Here is a 20,607-nt window from a genome sequence, read left to right as displayed (position 1 = left end):
GAGGCATTTAAGCCAGGATGGACAAGATCCAAGTTGGGGGAAAGCTGTTGGATCTGGAATTCAGACTTCCTGATGCCCATTGAAACTCCTCCTCTGGCCTCCTAAGTAAGGGTTACAGATCTAGCACGTGCTCCAATTCCTGGATGCCAGGAATGGAAGAACAAACCAATGGTATCAGCTTTAAACCCCAGCAACACCGAGTCATTGTGCGCTCTCAGAATCAACACCAAAGTCTACTGACTTTTCTGAGTGTCCCTTTCATCATCTATAAAACAGGGATAACCATCCCTATGAATAGGAGTTATGAGGATTAAATGAGATCTCCTACGCCAAGTGTTTAGCAGAGGGCCTAATCCGTGGAGATCATTTGGGGTTTTATATCTCTTATGGGTACCCACCTAGATATCCCTCATACAGCCTTCCTAAACTCATAGATGCCATTGGGCCTGGACACGCCTTCAGTCAGCCCCATCAACACCCTGTTCACACAGTCACTCCTAGGCTGCATGACATTGTCCCACACAGCAACACGAGGATAATGATACCCCCATCACAAGAGTGTTGTGAAGCATAAGTGTCATAATAAAGGCATGCTGGTCTAGTTCAGTTCCTAGAATACAGGAGGAACTCAGGACAGTGAAGAATCTCCATGCTGGAAGGAAGTAGGTACCAAAATTGCCCTTCAAGGAGGGACCCAGACTGAGCAGACACAACCATTTCAGACCTGTCTCCAGCAGCAGCTTCACGACTGAGAAGTTGGAGTGGGACACGCTGTAGTGAAGGGCCGTGTTCCCATTGCCATCAGCCAAGTTCACCAGCAGCTTCAGGAAGTGTGGGGACTGGACCCCACGGAGGTAGGCAGCCACCACAGCAGGGCTAGACGACTTCCGGCTGGAGATGCGAAACCACTCTTGACGGATGGTGTTCAAGGTCTGCCTCTGAAATACCAACAGATTCCAGTTCCAGGAGGTCGCCTGGCCTGGGGCGCTCGAGCTGGGCTCTTAGTTTCCACTGGGAGAAGTCAGCTTTGGCTGCGTCCACCCCTGTCCTCTCAGCTCCCTCTACCTCCATGTGGTCTACTCCTGGAGGGATCAGAGCTGGGGCCGGGGGTGGGTTTGAACCTGTGCGATCAGCCCCCCCCCCCCCATCTGTGGTAGAAAGAGGTCTGGGAGAGCAAACACTAACCAGTGGCAAAGCACTTTTCTAGGTGACAGTTTGAATCTACTGGGAGTTTAGATCACACCCCTGTATGCACAGCATTACCAAGGCCCAGACTTTCACACACATAGAGCTAGCCTATATTGACCTTAGCCCGGACCCTACCAGGACTTTTGTGCATTTTTAATTGGCATAGCTAGCAAGTCACAACATTTTACTAATGGGGAAGACACACGCTGAAAGCTAAGATAAACAACATGCACAATTTATGCTAGAAATAAAACCCAAACAGCTGCGCTTGAATTATTTTTGGCTTTTAAGCTTTGCTAGAACCTTCAGAGAAAATGGTTTAACAACCTATGGCAGGACCCCACTATCTGCAGTATGTAGCTCCTTTGGAACCAGGAATGAGGAGAGTTCCAGAGTGAATGACATCAACTCTGTGTGTTATATGACGTACCTGTTTAAAATAGAACATGTTTAAGTTATCTCTCTGAAGAGGAGGGGACCATGGGGATGTGATTTCACATTTATTCTGGAAAGGAACTGGACTTGGAGTCACTGAGCCCATGTGGCCAGGCTTAAGTCCCGGCTCAGCTGTGTGACCTGGGAAGTCATATAGCCTTTTTGAACCTCACTTGTCCCATCTACAAAATGGGGATGAAACAGGGCTGGGTCCCTATTCTCCCATGGCCCTATAGAGTTAGGTCCTTGTATAACGATGTCTCTAAGGTGGGGTGGGGGTAGGGGGTACTTTGATCCTAATATGGGTGTGGTGTCAGGTTTGCACATCCTCTATCATTTTTCTTTTCTTTTTAATTGTAATTTTATTTTTAAGTAAACTTTACGTTCAACTTGGGGCTTAAACTCATGACCCTGAGATTGAGTCATATGCTCTACCAGCTGAGCCAGTGAGACACCCCTCCCCTATCACTTTTCTAGGCAGAAACAGTGGAATCTTTGGTGGCTGAAACACTTTTTATATATCAGAATATCTCCCTTTCCTGTGGAATATTCAGGAGAATCTGGAGAAAGATGCTAATATTAAGGAACATACAGCTTAGTTCTATAATTCATTTAAGATTAAGTTTCGATCAACATTCACATCACATACTGGTTTTTTAACAACGTGGGAACGGTTGTTTGTGAAATCAGCTAAGATAAAATAATCAAAAGGATTGGGCTGAATCAATCATTTTTTACCCCTAAGGCTCTTCTGCAAAGAACAAAATGGGCTTTAAAAATGCTTACATGCTGTTACATGTTGGGGCCTACCAGTTGGCTCTCCTGACTTGGGAATATGTGTCTGCACCAGGGTCTCTTGAATAAAAGTAAAACCTAATGGCTACGTGTTTAATTCCCTGTGGGCCATGAAGGTGTTAAGGAACAAGCAGAGATAATCTTTTTGCTTTTGGTCTCTGGACCCATAGGTTTGCATCAAGAAACACAGTCAAGACTACAGAATTAAATATCAGGGTTTGGGGGTAAGGAAGACATGCTGCCCACCCCCACGTTCATTTTATTAACGAGGAAACAAGCTCTGAGCGTTGAAATGACTTGCTCAAGATCTCACCAACAGCGGTCCTGGGACTAGAACCCTCGGTTCCCATTCCACATGCTCTTCACTCGGCCCATAGTTTTCTCCAGTTGTGAGGCCATTTTGAGCCCAAGCCATACAAGGTTTGCTTTGGTTTTGAAGCCACACATAGTTTTATAAAGCTGGACATTCAGGTGTAATGCCTGATACCGCTCCGTTGTGCCTCCAAGCACCAGGCTGCTCCCTGCTGCATATGCCTCTGGTCCCAGTCCCCCAGCATAACCCATTACCCTGGCAGCAGAGTTTGGGCAAATGAAGGCACCCAGAGGTAAGGGATTCCATGCACTCCCACACCGCTGCCTCAGGCAAGAGACCAAAGTCACCCACTTGGAACTAACAGCTTAAACAGTAGGGACATCCTTCCATGACAATGAAAAATCACAGTACCAAGAGTTGGTCTGTGGTGGCCCCAGTTTCTGGCAGATGTTGGCTCAATGCCCAGCATGCATTGAGGAATTCTTCTGAGGGTTTATATCTAAAGAAAAAAAAAAGATACATGTATATCAGTCTTCGTGTTACCATAAAAGAAAGTAATCCCCTAGCTTGACTTTCACTTCTCAGCAGCTGAAACTCGCACACAGGGCCACGTCCCAGGCAAGGGGCATTCTGTTGAATACAGCCTCCTGACAATGAGGCTTGGCCTCTGAACTCTGTTGAAGAGTGAGTCAAGCACATTGCCCTTTTTATCCTGCTGTTCTCAGGAGGCGGGACAGATCACCAAAGCATTCTGGGGGCCACGGGACTAACTGCAATTCCTGACACGCTGAGAAAAGGGAGGGCTGTCTTCCTGATTTTGGATAAAACATTTTCTGCCTAAGTGACTTGAAAAACCCAAAGAACCCAATCCCTACCAGCAGTTTTTTTCAGGTTATTCTTTCATGAAGGATACCATCAGTGCTAATAGAGTCAATAAAATGAAACTCAGTTAAGCTGGGGTGCTCTCAGTGCTGAGCGTTTTTCCTGTGTTAGTGTAAGAGCAGACAGAACATCCCGGGGTGGGACTTAATGGGACTGGTCACCAGGAAGCTCTGCCCTCAGTGTGTCTTTATAGTGCTGCCATGTTGGAGGAGCCCTGTGGAGCTGCTTACCAGTCAGCCCCCATTCACTGCCCGTCAGTCCCTCAGCCGAGGGGGGTGATGGTGGTAATGCAACTTACTATCCTTATTTCTACTATTTCTTTTTCTTTTTTTAAAGTAGCCTCCACACCCAGCATGGAGCCCAGTGTGGCGCTTGAACTCATGACCCTGAGATCAAGACCTGAGCTGAGGTCGAGTCAGACGCTTAACTGACTGAGCCACCCAGGCACCCCTCTATTATTTCTTGAGAGCCTGCTCTGTGACAGGCACTGTGCTAGGCATTTTACATACTTTTTCTCATCCAGTCCCCAGATCAAACCTATCACGTGGCTGTTACCCACATACTACAGATGAGGAATCTGAGGCAAGTACAGTTGAGGCGCCTTGTGTAAAGGGACACAGTGGCAGACATGGGATTTGAACCCAAGCGTGTCCAGCCTCAAAGACAGTGCTTCTTTTCATCATGTGACGTGACCTCACATCTCTGTAAAATATGGGGTTATGTCAACATGGCCAATGGGAGAGGCGGAAAAGCACGTGGGTGAGAATTAGACAAGACCTGGGTCACAAGCCCCACTCGGCTGTGTCCCTTAACTTCTCTAAGCCTCTTTTCCACATCTGTAAAGTGGGGATTATAATAATTTCTACTTTCCAGGATAATTAAAAGGATTATAGTACATGTAAAGTCCTTCCCATTTCCAGGGGTGGGACGATATTAGCTTTACATGGAGAGCTCTGTCTGTGACGGATATCCCACGAAGGCCAGAGTGACATCTGTGCCTGCCATAGATTAGAAACTCAGTAAATACAGGTAAATGATAGAAAGATGAAGAACAAATGAACAAACAGAATAGAATAAAAGGATGAAGTGCCCTTGCCCTTTCCCCGAGGATCAGATACCCCCATCTATACCCATCTGACTCACCTCTCAGCCTTGGGATGAGGGAGTTCTTCCCCAGGCCCACTTTCCTGGCCTGTGGTGCTGGTGCCCTCGGGGATGCCCTGCCCAGCCTTGCAGGCGGGGTGGGCCTCCTTGCCCCGCCTATGTTCTGGGCCATCACATTTCTTCTCAGCCTCGCTGTCTGACAAGTCTTCCGGGGAGCTGTCCTCACTGCTGGTCTCTTCACTTGAGGTGGTCTCGTAGCTGGAGAAGGAGACAAAGGTCACTCATTCTGTGTTTCCTGCCTGGTGCCCATGTCAACACAAATAAGAACCAGGTGGGCTTCAGATAATAATCCCCAGCTTGCTAACCACATCCTCCGTTCTCTGTATCTGCAGGCCTGGGCGAGGGGACTCCCGGGAACCTTACATCAGAGAAAGATGTGGTTGAGAGCTGTGGCTCTGACCCCGGAGGCCATTCGGGGAGAAAAGGTAATTAAGCTCTTTGCAGTGAACACACAAATAGCCCATGCCCTAACTGGCGACGCATTTGGATGACCCAGTCGGGCCGTCCAAGATTCTCACAAAAGCGTTAGCTTCTGGAGTCCTAACGTGTTGTCTAGAGAGGGGCCCAGATGCAGGCACACAACCCCCTCTCCCACCCTGAATTCTCAGAGCTGACTGACAGATCGTCACGTCTCTGGGTGATTGTGAACCTTCCCTTCAGCCTCCCTGTTCTAGCCTAGTTTATACCTGACACGGGAGGACCCATCTGTGTGTCCTCCCAGCAGTGTTCCCTAGGAAACACGAGCAGTCAGGTGCCCGAGCCCAGCATCTGTGTTTCCTGGCTGCGGCCTGTTTCAGCTACTGCTTGCAACAGCAAAAGCAAGGGCATGGCCCCCTTGTCTCGTGGCCCACCACCCCGCAGTGATCCTTATGTTCAGCTATATGCGACTCCATTGAGGTGGCAGACCACAAACCACGGAGGGAGGTCCTGGCAGATTTATGGATCCTTCTGCTGATGGTCAACGGGAGACCTCTGATAGAGGATCCTGCAGTTAAGGTGAAGATTTCAGGCTCCGGGGCCATTGAACACTGCCACAGAGACCAGGGGAGACCAGTGGCCACAGCTTCCACTGAACCCCCTGAGGCCCTTTCTCTGGATGCTGACCACTAGGTAAGGCCCCCATGCTCACTGGATTTGCAAAGCCAGCCTGCTCCTTGGCAGGCTCACATTCTGGCTTGTTTAAACTACAGATATTTCTTCCTCTGCTGTGCTTGGAACAACCTTTTGCTTTTGTGATTAAGAGGAGGTGGGACATATTACGTTTACCAAGAAGTTCTTGTTTTATAGTTGCTTCCATAAAAAGTTCACCTGGAAGTCCATTCATTCATTCAACAGAAATTTATTGAGCACCTACTGTGTGCCACACACTGTTCTAAATGCTATACCAAAGTCCCTGTCCTAATTGAGCTTATATTCTAGTAGAGAAAAACAGAAAACAAACATGTAATTAGATAATTAGATAGTGATAAGAACAATGAATAAAATAATAAAGGACCATGGAATAGAGTAATGGGAGGAGGGGCTACATTAATTAGAGCAGAAGTTTTTCACCTTGGCTGCACATTATACTCACTCGAGGGTGCATAAATTCCCAATATCTGCACTGCACCCCAGACTAATTAAGCCAGAGTTTTCAGGGAGGGGACCCAGGCATTGGTATTTTTAAGGCTCCCCCAGGGTTTCTAAGGTGCGGCCAAGGTTGAGAACCATTGCACTAAAGTGACAGATCCTGAAGAAGATCTGGGACAGGAGCACTCTAAGAGCGGCAAGGAGACAGACGGAAGGACAGATAGCAAATGCAAGGGCCCAAGATAGGCCCCACTTGGCACATTTTCGGGTAGACAGGCGGGATGCGATGGTACACAATGGGGCCAGCAATAGCTACAAGATGGAGTTCCGGGTTTGGGCACAGGGCGGGCACTGCTGGGGGCGGTTAAGTAGCGGAGAAATAGGACCTGCTTCTCCCAGGTTCACCGCGTCTGACGTTAGTGGGAATGGGAACAGTGTCTCTCCTGTGACATCCTGTCATTATGTCTGATGTTTTCCTCACAGAGCCTGCAACACTGACATGGCCCTTTTTTAAATCTGGTGTCTCCCTTCTGGTCCCACCCAAACTAGCAGGGGTTCCGACCTCCTGAACCCACCACTGGCTGGATCAGGTGCCCCTCCTTTGGGCCCACACTCCCTTCTTTACTAGAATTCATCTCAGCATATCGGTGTTTTAGCTTTATTTTTTATCTCTGTCCTGTCTAAAGTATGAGCTAAAGGCAGGGACTATGATTTATTTGACTTTTTTAATCCCTGACACCTAACACTTTTGTCAGCATTTAATAAATGTTTGTTGACTGATTTAGAAAACATTCTAAATCCAATGATTTACTCTCTAGACTATATAAGGTTGGGTTCATGTTTTGAGTCAATAGACATTGTTGTTTTTCTTCATCCTAAAAAATGCTGGTTTGGTTTGCAGTAAGTTAGTAAAAGGAAGAAAAAAATTAAATGGATAGAATTTGAAGTTCAACAAATTAAGAGTATGTTCTGCTTTCAGTGTTGTGGTTCAGATTAAATATCTTCTGTAAAGGGCCCATGCTCTCCCCAAACTCCCAGAAGCCACCTAGAATCCTGGCCCCAGGGACACCAAAGCCAAGACATTAAAAGCACAGGATCCAGCAGACCACCACAGCTGGCAAGGAGCCAAACACATGCAAACCCAAGATGGAGTTTTAAAGGGCTGTTAATTCCCTTGAAGAAAAATGAAAACCAGATGCTTCCCCCTAGGAAAACAGAGTACTAAGGACAACAGCAGGATAGGTAGTGTGGAGGGGGGCAGTCTGGGCTTCACGAGCGATGCTTACCCACCGTTAACCCCAACAAACTGAAGGTTCTTTTTGGTCCCATTACCTCCTGCACGGAAGCCATAGTCTTTCTTTTTCATTATGGATTTAAGGCTGGTCGACGGGGAGCTCTCTAGGTAGACACAACATCACAGGTTAGAATGATCTTGGGGGTGCCTCAGAATGCACCACAACTGGGACTCTTGCTTTAGGGGAGACGGGCTGAAGGCATGGGAGGAGGTAGAAAGGGACAGAGACCTAGATAATGTAAATCAGATACTCTGAAGGTCTTTGAGTAGGCCCAGCCTTCTGGTCAACACCAGCTGAGCTGTCCACAGGCCCCTCTGTGTGTGGATGACAGAGTGGAGTTCCTGGAACACTCTTCCAGAAGAGCCGTGTGGCGTGTGTGCCATCACTGTCGCTGTCTTAGCGTGGGAAAGTCTGAGGCTCAGACTTGCTCAGTGAACGGCAGGACAGGCGCAGAACCCCATTCACATGACTCCTGCTCCCACGCCCACCTCCGCCCAAGGGCACCTCCACGGTCTTTCCTGGCTTACATGCCACTCGACACCTGGGATGTGGGGGTGGTACGGCAGACGCGTGAGCAAGAGCACGTCTTTTTTGCTGTGCTCAAAGGTACAGGAGGCATTTTCCAGCGGGCAAGACTGGAACTAGCACCAAAATAATGAGAAAACCAGCCCAGTTGTGATCTGCAGCAGGAAGCAGACTTGCACACTGCTCGGTGAGCAAAGCAAAATATGGTTCCATTTTACTCAGTAGAAAAGAGTGTGTGATCTGTTACAAGACAGTGCTGCTCAGCCAAAGGGTTGACTTCCACATGTAGCATTCCATCTCTCTCTCACAGACATATACACGCACGTGCCCGCGTGCACATACACACACAGAAAATATTCAGTGAAATGTTTCAGATCTCAATATAATGCCCCTCCAAAACCAGGCTACTGCAAACCTCTAATGTGCAAGAACCAGAGAGGACCACAAGAAGGCAAGAGCCCAGGAAACAATGAAGGGAGGCTGAGGTTTGGAGCACACACAGCCAGGGCCGTTCTTGCCCTGGACATTGCCTTTGCACAATGCGAGTGAGAAATGGGCGCGCCCTACGGTGCTGCGGACTTGGCAAGTGAGTGGGGGCTGAATTTCAGCTCCCATGTGCCTTCCCAGCTGGCATCTTTGTGCCCTGTGCTCTCTGTACCATCTATATGTGGCTGCCCTGCAGTCAGTCCCAGCCTTAGAGCCAGGACGAGAGTAGGGGCACAGTGCCTCCACTGTTACATAGATGGCTGTTTGTTCCACTCGGTTCCTGGAGGTGCTCTATTTTGAAAAATAGACTCATGCAATTAAAATCTGTTTTCCCTTTGACTCGTCAGGTAAAGGAGAAATGGTTCCCTGTCTCAGGGACCAGTATTTACCCATCGGCGGGGAGGTAGAGGGGGCCGGGGGCTCCTGCTGGGGTGGCACGTGGGCCGAGTAGGCGGACAGCAGCAGGTTGAGGGAGCTCAGCAGCTGGCTCTGGATGCTGCTGAGCTTGGAGGCAGGCTGCTTGATGGCGCTGGCCAGCTCCGGGTACCCGTGCTCCAGGCAGCTCCACTGCTCCTGCAGGAGTTCCTGGATCTTCTTAACGTATTGGCCAAGAGTGGCATCTGTGGGCGAGCTTGGTGGCCTCCTGGAGCGCTCCTTCCCCGGCAGCTCTGAACTGGCCTCCTCTCGCCCTGCTGGGGGCATCTTTCTGTCGCTGCTCCATGAAGAGCCTCCTGCTCCCTTGCCCAGACCCTCAGCTCCCACCTGAGGGCTTCCCTCCTGCTCAGAGCCTGCTTCTTCGATCCTTAGCTCAGTGGAGAGGCAACTAGGTAAAGAGGGGGTGAGGACCATCTCAGGTCCTTGCGGCAGTGACAGCTGTGGCATGAGTTCTGCTGGGCTCCGATCCCCTGGTTTGTGGCTGACTTGCCCCCCTAAGAGGCCATTCTCTTCTCCTCCAGCCCTCCAGCTTTCAGATCCTGTGCTGCCCGGAAGGTTGACCTCAATGCTCTTGTCACATGACTCCCTGGTCAAGAGCCCATGGAGGGGGTCAGTGTTGACCATGGCATCAGTCTGGCCCTGAGTGTCTGTGGTGTTCTCATGGCTGAGCTTTTCTGCCAGTTGAGCTACAGTGTGCTCTAGCTCTTGAATCCTCTGCCCTCTGGCCTTGATTTCCTCCTCCTGCTGCTGGAGGGCAGCTCTGACCTGGGCCAGTTCCTTGGTTCTTCCAGAAAGCTCACCCTCGAGGGCAGACAGCCGTTTCTTCAGGCTGGAGATGCTTCCGGGATCCATGGCAGGGAGGCCCAGGCTTTCCTCCGTGACCCGGATGCCAATGCTTCTCACATCTATCTCCACAGGTGGTGGAGGTGGGATCTCGCTGATGTTGAGCTCGATTTCTTCTACGGGGAACTCATTCTCAGGAATGGGTGATGGCAAGGGTGGGGGGCTTGGTGTTGGGGAGCCAGGGGTAACCACCACCTCTGCTTCTCTGGTTTTGTGTTCATCTTCTTCATCCTCTAGAACTACAAGTGCATCCTGGGATAGGAAGGGAGGACTTGGGAAAGAGAGGTGATTTAGAGCCTCCTCTTCATCTTCATCCTCTGGAGGCTCAGTGCCCTCCTGGACCAGCTCTGGAATCCCTGGCACCAGGTCCCCAAACTCTCTGACTTTGAGTTGTGTTGTTGCTCGTGGGGTAGAGTTCTGAAAACCTGCAAATCCGTCTGCAGGGCCAAAAGTGCCATCACAGGCATTGCCTTCCCCCTGAAGTGGAGGAAGTGCTGGAGGTGTGGGGGGACCTGAGTTTAGGCTTGAGTCCTCTGAGGCCCTGTTTTGTAGCAGTGTGGCTGGCATGCTGGATGCTCTCAAGAGCTGGGGCCGTCCACTCCCGGGGGCCAGCTCAGCCTCCCTGGGAGCAGCGGCCTCCAAATGTCTGGCTGTCTCTGCCAGTAGGGCCTTCCTGTGGTAGCTCACCTCGCTCCCGCTGGTGGAGGTTTGTGGGAGTTCGCCAGGTGGCAGCGCCTGGGCTCGCTCCTCTGTCCCCAGTGACACCTTCCTCGGCACCACTGGAGACCAGTTTTGGTGGGGAAGAGCAGTGTGGGGACGAGCCCTGCTGTCAGGAAGGCTGAAGTTTCGAGGCAAAGTGCTGAACTTGGCCTGCTTGGCCCTTCTGTGGATAGGAATCCTTCTGATGGTGTTTCCCTTCTCAATGTCATCCACATACTTGAGGAAGTCCAGATCCAGATGAAAACCATACGGGGTCTCCACAGAGTAGGGGTGGCTCTTTGGAGGGCCCTTCTCTTCATCCCCCTGAGAGGATTGGTCTTTGGCTGGGAGACATGTAAAAAAGAAGCACAATGTTAATAAGAATTATGGGTGGTGAGGCCTCATATGTGTGATTTAGACTTAACGCTCTCACGTGAGACTTCTCCTAAATGTCCCTGCCTCTAAATTAAGCTGAGATGCTCACAGTCTTCCGGTCATGCTGAGAATCCAGGTTATTAAATCAATGTGTACTTAGCCAATGTCTGCAAGGAAATAGGTAAGAGGAAGTAGTTTCCAATTTGCAGTATTCATCTCAGTTATTGCTGTGGAATCTGCCGGCAGGCCAGCAAAAGAAAATAGTCTTGTACTGTTTTTCTGGTTTTGAGTCATGTAATTGCCGAACTGAAGCGGCCAGGAATCTGCCAGATCAGGGTACTAATTGGCAATTATGAATATTGAGGGTTTTGAAGGATAAGGTACACAATTGCCTCAACATTAAGACAGAACCTCCCATTATTCAAATGGATACTAGGAAATCTCGCTGAAGCCAGAGATATCAAGGAGTCATGCCTTCTGCGTTATGTAAGCATCCTCATCTGGCTGAGCCTCCAGGCACATGAAGATCAGAGAGAACTGGCCTGTGTAATCACACTCAGCCCATGCTCTTTTCCACCTGAAAACTGCGGAGTGCTTACCCAACATGAACTTCACTTTCAAAAACTCATGTCAAGTGAGGAAATACCACGTTCTTCACAGACTGGATAAAAGGTGGTGAGGGACAAGGGCCATGTCGAAGGGACATTGGCCTACCTCCTCCCATGACTTTTCAGGGCAGCCCAGACTGTCAGGGGACATAGCAGTGAGAATGTTCTCCATCACACCAAGGCACCATTGGTGTTCTTGACTCCAGCAGAGGATGCTGAGGACAAGTCAGTCCTTCGGCTGAATCCATAAGGACTCGTCTCCAAGTATCCTCTTCTTCAAGTCAAACAGTCAGTTCTCATGTAATACCCCTTATTAGCTCTGTGACATTCTGCTAAACATGCCGCAAAAATGCTTAGCTCAGGAGAGAACATTAGTGGGCAGCACAGAGATGAGAAGGCAGAGTCAAAAGCCTGGTCCAAACTTCAGTTCTTGGGGAATTACTTAGCTTCCCTGTATCTCATCATCTCTACAGTGGGAATACTAATAGCAAGGTGAGATTCTGGTGAGACCTGACTAATTTATACATATAAAGTGCTTTGAACAATGATGACTATTCAATGTATACTGAATATTGTAGCTATTATCTTTGTGGAAACACAAAATAGAACCGAAGCCCCATAGTGGAAGCTGATTTGTCTGGGCACACAGGAGGGGCTCCACAAATTCTCTGTGCCTGACTGATTGCTTGGTTCTAAGGGTAATGGGCCCTGGGGACAAAGTTACAAAATAGTAGTAATTCAATTTGCTCACTTCAACCACTGTTTTTTGCGCACCTATGTGTTGGTTGCTAAGCTAGATCCTAAGGACACAGAGATTAATCAGGTACAGCCCGCCCTCAGAAAATGCATGGTAGGGGCGCCTGGGTGGCTCAGTCGTTAAGCATCTGCCTTCAGCTCAGGGCGTGATCCCAGGACCCTGGGGGTCAAGTCCCGCATTGGGCTCCCTACTCTGCTGGGAGCCTGCTTCTTCCTCTCCTACTCCCCCTGCTTGTGTTCCCTCTTTCGCTGGCTGTCTCTCTCTGTCAAATAAATAAATAAAATCTTAAAAAAAAAAAAAAAGAACTGCATGGTAAAGTAGGAGAAACACCAATAGGTACAATGTGGTGTGCCAAGGATGGTAACAGATACGTGCCCAAAAGGCAGCCTTCCTGACTTATTTTCCCAATTTCTTCAGGAGAAGAAGGACCCTAATTCTGCCTTGGAAGGAGAGGGATGACTTCACAAAAGTGACATAAGATTGGGCATAAAATGAACAAACAGGAATTTGCCAGAACAAGAGGGTGAAAGACATCGTAGATGTTTATGTCCAAGATGGCCACCATCACTTCCCACCCTCTCTATACAGGCAAGGGAATCCCACACCGAGAGGCGGAGTCTATTTCTCCACCCCTTTGAATCTGATCTGGCCTGTGACTTTGACCAAAATAATATGGTAGAAATGATACTGAGAGAATTTCAAGGCTAGGTCATGAGAAGCCTGTAAGTTCCACTCAGTAGGAGGTCAGATGCCATATACCAAGTCCAACTCCCCTGAGACTGCCGTACTGTGAGAAAGCCAAACAGTCCCATAGAGGGAGATGTGGAAAGAGGGAGAGAGCTTCCTCACCAGCCCAGGCTGTTCCAGCCATCCTAGCCCAGGCTCCAGGCGTGAGCCTTCAGAGGACTCCAGCCTCAGCCATTATCTGATTTCAATGACAGGAGGGACTCTGAGTGAGAACCACCCTCCTAAGCTGTGTCAGTAATATATCCTTGTTTTCAGCCACTGGGTTTTGTCGTGTTTGTAATGCAGTAATAAATAGCCAGGACAGATTCCAGACACACATTGGAGAATGTGCAAAGGCACGGAGGTATGAAGTGCTACAGTATTCTGGGGTTCTGTAAGTGCCGGTGATGTGGCTGGAGCGCCAAGTGTGGTAGGGAAGGCTGAACAGGAGAAGGAGACCGTTGGGAAGGTCAGCAAGAACCAGGTCTTGGGCAGCTTGCATGCACACCAACAAGCCTTGACTCTACTCCCCAGGTAATCAACGGTAGCGTCACAAAGAGCGTCCTCACAGAGGACTGGAAGAAGGACAAACCAAAGGCCCTGAGACCATCTGGGAGCCTGCTGACATGCTCCAGGTAAGAGAAGCTAAAGGCACTGAAGGGAAGGGGACCAGTTAAGGAAAAGGTGCAAATGATGGCGCTACCTGGGGTAGCTTCTTGGGGTTGCTTTTCCCCTAAAGGTGCTGGCATGCTAGGCCCGAGCTCTTCCCTCTCTCCTTTCGGTCAGTGCCACGTGCTGTCTGGTGGCCTTCTGTGCTTAGAGAAGTACAGTTATCCCCAAAGAACTAAACAAAGCCAACTAGACACGTGCAGGCTGGCGTTGTGCACACTGACACAGTCAAGCCTGCCAGGCTCGATGCTCAGGAGAGCCATAGGGCCTGTGGGCAGTTACACCACGACCGTGGCAGGGGACAGAGGGAGGCACTGGGCTGACCCACAGGGTGGTCCTTGCTGGGTTCCACTGTTTCTGTGGCAGGGACCTGAACTTCAGGCAGTAAGGAGTGAATACTTCTCAAGCCCCGCCAAAACACCAAATTTCACTTCACCCACACTTACTTACTTACTTACTTACTTACTTATTTATTTATTTATTTATTTATTTGCCAACCTGCTGTCCCCCAAAGAGGCACACTGGTAGTTTTAGTAAGTGAGAGTTATTGCTGTCCATTAGATTTCCAGGCTATTCTCAGCTGTCCTCTTAGGCCTCCTGGTTGACTCAGCAGCCTCCTGGATTACAGGGACAGGCCAAATCAGGAGATATTTGTCTAAAGTTAAGTAGAGAGCAGATTTATGACCCGGAAGGCAAAGAACTCTCCTAAAGGAGAGGCTGCATTATTTATCTGCTTATTGCCTCAATTCAATTGAGGCTGATTTACCTGGTGGCCTCTGGGAGCGGGTCCAGAGCACAAATACAAGAATAGCATCAAATAAGAAAGAGCAGATTCAAAGGCAAAATCTTCCACAAGGGAGACTGAAGGAAACCAAAGGAGTCTGTGAGACGGAGCAGCTATCCAGGATGATGGGTTTCATAGGTGCTTTCCTAAGCTAGGCACGCACGCACACACACACACACACACACACACACACACACACACACACAGAGCTGCTCCACCTGCCACCCACCACTGTGTTCCTTCTCTTCCTCCCAGTGTAAAAGGAATGCTGGACCTTGCATGAGAGCGTTGATCTGATACGCCAGCAGACCTGTGCTCACATTTGGCTCTGCTCCTCTTAATTCTACCTGGTGACAGGTATGAAGGAGCTCAGAATTCCGGGCACTGGGCCAGGGCAAGAATTAATTAAGAGGACCATCTCTGCTCAAAATGAGCTTCTGATCGGATAAACGAACATATAGCCGGACTGGCTGGATTTGAATCTTGGGTCTGTCATTTCCTACTTCGGTGATTCTGGGCAGATTATTGAATTTCCTTATGCCTCAGTTTCTCCATTTGTAACATGTAATAATAATACATAACTTACAGAGTTGTTGTAGTTGTTAGTGTGAATGCGATAGAGAGAACATGGCGCAGGTACTCAAGAAAGGCAAGACGGGCTGGTTCTGAGTGGGGCAGGGGAGGATTCACTGAGGGTATGCTCGTTCTTCGGAATATTTAGCTCTGTGTTAGAATGACAGCCTCAAGAGTCCAAGAAGATAATTCTGGAGGAACTGAGGAAATGAGTCAGGGGAGAAGAAAAAAGTAAGATTTATAGGTTCAGCGGTACCTAGGATTCCCTACAGAGTCTTGGTCTGAAAGCGCGCCAGATAACCAGACCCTTGGAAATGACCCGCAAACACTGTCATGAGCCCAAGACTCACATACCGATGCAAGAAAGGGGCTTAGAAGGGGCCTAAGGAAGGGAGATGCCACCATGATTATCTTGAGGAACACAGTGACGTTCAGCAGGTGAGCTAATGAATCAGAGGTATTTAATGCGTGAAAGAAAAGTCTAAAAGCCTATACTCGGTTTCTGAAGGAAATAGGAAAGACAGAAACTATAGAGAAAGAGGCCGAAAACACAGCTGGAAGGAAGGGAAATTTAATGAGCCTCTTCAGAAGGCCAAGACAGCGACAGAAGCTTTTCCCTCTTCTGCCTTTATTTCGTTGAGGGGAGGGGTGCCTTTCTGGAGCTAGCTGTGGAGGAGCACAGCAGGGCTGAGGCTGCTGAGCGGGGACAAATGAGGCAGGCAGGAATGACAGGCCCCCGGGGCATGAAGAGAATGAGCTGGTGTTCTGTGGGACCACTTCCATGAAAAGGCAGCTCTCTGGGGAGAAAGGCAGACTCTTGAAATGCACAGTGACTACATTTGGAAAGAAGGAAGACGCAGGGCTGGGGCAGCTGTCTGGTCCCTGAGACCCCAGTGAAGGGTCATGTGGTTCAGGGAGATTATGGCACTCCTGTTTCCCGACATTTGGTGATCTGGAAAGAGCGTTTTGTTAGAAGTCAGATGGGGGCGGAGGGGCAGGGGTGCCTGGCTGGTTCAGTCGGTGAAGCATGTGACTCTTGATCTCAAGATTATGGGTTCGAGCCCCATGTTGGGTATAGAGATGACTTAAAAATAAAATCTTAAAAAAAAAAAAAGAAGTCAGGATCAGAGACCAGTCTATGACCTTCAGTAAGTTTCCTGGGCAGGGGATGAGGGGAGTATTCATGAAAACATTTGTTGTTACTCAACGACTTTGCATGCATTATTTCATTTAGTATTTTACCAACCTTATAAAGTAGGTATTAATACCAGCTTATAAACGAGATGTGGTAGACTGTTTGCAGAAACAGCCACAATCATACCCCACTCTTGGACCCTCCCCTCCCACACTGACCCTGAGCTTGGGCTTGTGACCTGCTTTGGCCAGTGGGGCAGCAGCAAGTGTGACATATGCAGAGACTTGAAAATTGCTGGCACATTGGGGTTTGTCTGTTTTTGCTGTGCTTGGAACCCTTCTGCCAGCATGTGACTAGGCCCCAGCTAACCTGTTGCATGATGAGAAACACATGGCCAAATCATCACCTGTGCCCCAGGTGAAATGGAGTCAACCAAAAGACATGTAAGTGTGGCCATTCTAAACCCTTCAGCCAAGTCATCCAGAAGACTATGCTGGCCCAGCCCAGAAAAATGGCCCAGACAACCCACAGAATCTTTCCAGAAATAGTAAATGTCTTTATTTTAGGTCAGTAAATTTTGAGTGGTTTGTTACACAGCAAAGCTAACTGATACATGAAGAGACGAGGCTCAGAGGAGTTAAATAACAGGAGAGTCACCCAGGTATGCATGGAGGCTCTTTCACCATATTGTGCCTCTTTCTCAGATCTCAAATTCCTCATCCTTAAAAGGAGGGTAATGAGTGAGAGCATCTTGCTCCCTTCTTGGTGCTTGGAAGAGATGAAAAAACTGTCCAACAATTCCAGAAGTTGGACATAAACCATAAGGCTTCATTCTTATCCTCTACTGCTCTACTTTCTCTTGTTCATACCTAAAATACATAGTTTGGGTCTCCCACCACTGCCTATGTAGGGAATGTCTCTTGTGTGCCTCCCTTAGGCTGTTTCTAGGATCTATGGTAGCAATCCTTTTCCAACCCAAGTGCTCACTTTAGACCAGGTTATACAGAGCAGCCTGCCTACCATCTGTCTTCTCCATCTTAGGGAATGCAGACTGTCAGTCTCTCAGGTACTCTTCATCCGATAAGTCTGTACAACTCCAAGAGTCCTGAAAGAAAGAAGGGCAGTTAGCGTTAAGTATGGAGGCAATATCACCCCAAAGAACTCCCATCCCTGCCTTTCTCCCAGGGGTGCCTGGGAGCTCCACACTCCTCCAAGAGTGTGTCCCATCCTGGGCATATCTTCACAGGATGTTAGCGATGGTCAACACCAAAGGAAGTATTTGGCCCAACCCCCTCACTTGGCATTATTGAGCGGTGATGAAGAAACTGAGGCACAGAAGTTAATTGCTTTTTTGTGGGGCCTCTCAGCATTCTCTCAAAGGGGGTAGAGCCAGGCCCAGAGCTCTGACAACCAGCATGGTACTCCTTCCACAACATCAGAAGCTGTAATCTTCTCCCCTCCGTCATGGTGAAAGAATTCGAATCCATTTTTGGGGGAAAAAATGGAATCAGAGTACCTGTAAATGATGTGTGACATCCCAATCAGATTCAAAACAGGTGTGAGATCATTGCAAGTACTGAGGAGGCACTGGTCCTCAGATGTCTGACCTTGGGCAGGGCAGGGCAAGTTCAAGCTGGGTGCTCCAAAGACATCAGAACTATTCAAGCGGAAGACTGTCCTGACTGAATTAGGATACCTTGAGATTTGATCATAAATTCTCCCCAAAGTTTTAATCCATTCCCAGGACTCTTTCTTTGAATGGTAAACAGCCTGGCTCCTGCCCCCATTATAATAAATCACCCAGGAAATTGTCTTTTTATGATTGTAACTCCACACACATCATAACAATGAATTATCTGACACCTCAGCTGTGGATGCAGGGTTGTTTCAGGAATTCCAATGTGCTTGACAATGAATTCCAGACCAGAGAAGCGTGTGGGGGATGAGGGAAGGGTTGGGGGAAACTGGGAGTAAGAGATGGATGAGGGGTGGCCTCCAACAACCCAGGATGGAAAAAAGGGGAACAAACAAGTAAACTGGGGAAGAAGGCTGGGAAATATGAGGCCTACCAAATGAAAGGAAGTCTAAAGTTTGCCCAGCAAAATTTCATGTACCCTCTCTGTGTGAGCGCTCCTAACCACATTCCAATGCAGCTGCCAGAGGGGCCTTTCCCTGTGCAAGTGTGACAGAGCCCGGAAGGGCAGGCCCGGGTTCTAGGTGCAGAGGCAGTCCTTGCAGAGGGAATGCCAACATGAGTACCTCACCCACTTTGGGGGCAACAAGTACTTGAGTTTGGAGGTGGCATAGAGCTGGAGTAGAGAGGCGCTGGGGAGAAGTAGGACACAAGTGGCTACTAAGGAGGCAGCAAGTGGAGAGATCTGGAAGGTTCTAACCTGAGGAGAGGGAGGTTTTCTCTTGCTAGAAAGAAAAGGTTCCGAAACCACCTAAGTGTCCATCAGTAGATGAAAGGGTAAAGAAAGTGTGGTAAAGGGCAACCCTCTCGGGTCCCTTCCGTCTTTGGGAGGTTTATATTGTCACTTTAGCATCGCTCAATAAACCTTGCTTTGCTGCCCACCAAAAGAAAAGAAGGAGTGTGGTAAATATATGCAATGAAATACTGTTCAGCCATGACAAAGAAGGAGATCTTGGCCATTTGTGACAACGTGCATGGATCTTGAGGGCACTATGCTAAGTGAAATAAGTCAGAGAGAGACAAATAGCATATGATCTCATTTATTTGTAGAATCTAAAAACACCCGATTTCATGGGTACAGAGAACAGATTGGTGGCTGTCAGAGGCAGGGGGTGGGGGGTGGATGAAATGGGTGATGGTGGTCAAACGGTACAAACTTCAGTTATAAATAAATCATAGAGATGTAGAGAGTAGATCTTAAAAGTCTTCATCATAAGTGTGATGTGTATATGTGTACACACACACACATATACACAATGGACTATCACTCAGCCATCAAAAAGAGTGAAATCTTGCCATTTGCAACATGGATGGACCTAGAGGGTATAATGCTAAGTGAAATAAGTCAGTCAGAGAAAGATAAATACCATATGATTTCAGTCATGTGGAATTTAAGAAACCAAATAAACAAAAAAGAGACAAACAACAGACTCTTAACTGTAGAGAACAAACAGATGGTTACCAGAGGGGAGATAGGTTGGGGGTTGGGCAAAATAGATAAAGGGGGTTAAGAGCACACTTACCACACTGAGACTGAGTAATGCTTAGAATTGTTGAATTACTATACTGTACACCTGAAACTAATGCAATACTGTATGTTAATCAAACAGGAATTTTTTAAAAGTTCTGGTAAAAATAGTTTGTAACTATGTAACTGTGTTACATAGCTTGTAAGTATGGCTGCAGATATTAACTAGACATACTGTGGAAGCCATTGCACACTGTATAAAAATATCAAGTCATTATGTTGTACACCTAAAACCAATACAATATTATATGTCAGTTTTGTCTCAATTATCTCAATTTCAAAAAAAATTTTTTTTTTTAAGAAAAGCAAGAGAGGGTTTCCGGGCAGAGCACACCGCAGCTGATAATGCCGCAGGTCGGCAGTCTGCAGTCGGTGGGGGAGCCTACCAGATGCTGGTGGGCAGGAGAGGCTTGGCAGCTTCAAGGTGAAGTCTGGGGAAGAGAAGGGTGAGGACACGAACCCTGAGCTCGGCCCCTCAGCCTGTCTCTCCATTGTCATGGCTTCTCCTCTCCCTTCTGCTCCCTTCTTCTTCACACCCCATATCATTTCTGAGCAACAGGCAGAGTTCAAAGCACTTGACATGCTCGAATTCTTTCATGCAATCCTCACCATAACCCCAAGGAGATTATTATTATTGTCCCATTTTTCAGGTAGGGATACTGAGGCTGAGAAAGTTTCTAGGCCTGCCAAAGGTCACAACACAAGCAGGTGTCAGTCAGAGCAGGATTTGCCTTCAAGTCTAGCCGACTCCAATCATGTCCTGGGAAGTGATTTGTAAACATTTGCCCAGCCTCAGTGCTGTGACTGATCCTTAGCTCTCTCTGAGGCGGGGCGGGGGGGGGGGATATTCCTGACTTTGATGCTTCCCTGCTTCTCCCACAAGTATTCGCAAAAGCCTCCTGGGACAGATAAGGAGAATACTCTCTTGTAAGGCCTCTTGGCCAAAGGTGTGTGTGATCTGCTTCTTCAAGACCGGACACTGAGCAACAAGGCTCCTTGTAAGCAAAAGGGAGCCACCTGGGTGCAGATGGATCTTTGACACAAACTCTCCCACCTTGGAGAGTTCAGTCACACTCACTGCCTTTGGTCTGAGTTAGGATTCAGCCCTTAATGTACCAAATTCTAGGTCG

The 20,607-nt window shown here is 48.4% G+C and overlaps 1 protein-coding gene across 2 annotated transcripts in view; it reads right to left on the bottom strand.

The window, feature by feature from the left end:
* The window catches only part of KANK4 (KN motif and ankyrin repeat domains 4), a 72,391-nt gene that overhangs the window by 15,028 nt on the left and 36,756 nt on the right, over window positions 1-20,607 (bottom strand). For both annotated transcript variants that reach the window (XM_008690798.2, XM_040627216.1), the window contains exons 2-7: window positions 17,277-17,361; window positions 9,042-10,973; window positions 7,633-7,744; window positions 4,757-4,975; window positions 3,143-3,230; window positions 725-938 (exon numbers count right to left, since the gene is read on the bottom strand). In XM_008690798.2, coding sequence (XP_008689020.1) covers window positions 725-938; window positions 3,143-3,230; window positions 4,757-4,975; window positions 7,633-7,744; window positions 9,042-10,973; window positions 17,277-17,292 — 2,581 coding nt within the window. In that variant the 5' untranslated portion in view covers window positions 17,293-17,361. The remainder of the gene's footprint in view (window positions 1-724; window positions 939-3,142; window positions 3,231-4,756; window positions 4,976-7,632; window positions 7,745-9,041; window positions 10,974-17,276; window positions 17,362-20,607) is intronic.

This window comes from Ursus maritimus, unplaced genomic scaffold, assembly GCF_017311325.1.
Source record: "Ursus maritimus isolate PB19 unplaced genomic scaffold, ASM1731132v1 scaffold_12, whole genome shotgun sequence".
Taxonomy (NCBI): domain Eukaryota; kingdom Metazoa; phylum Chordata; class Mammalia; order Carnivora; family Ursidae; genus Ursus; species Ursus maritimus.
This window is presented reverse-complemented; position numbering and strand designations above follow the sequence as displayed.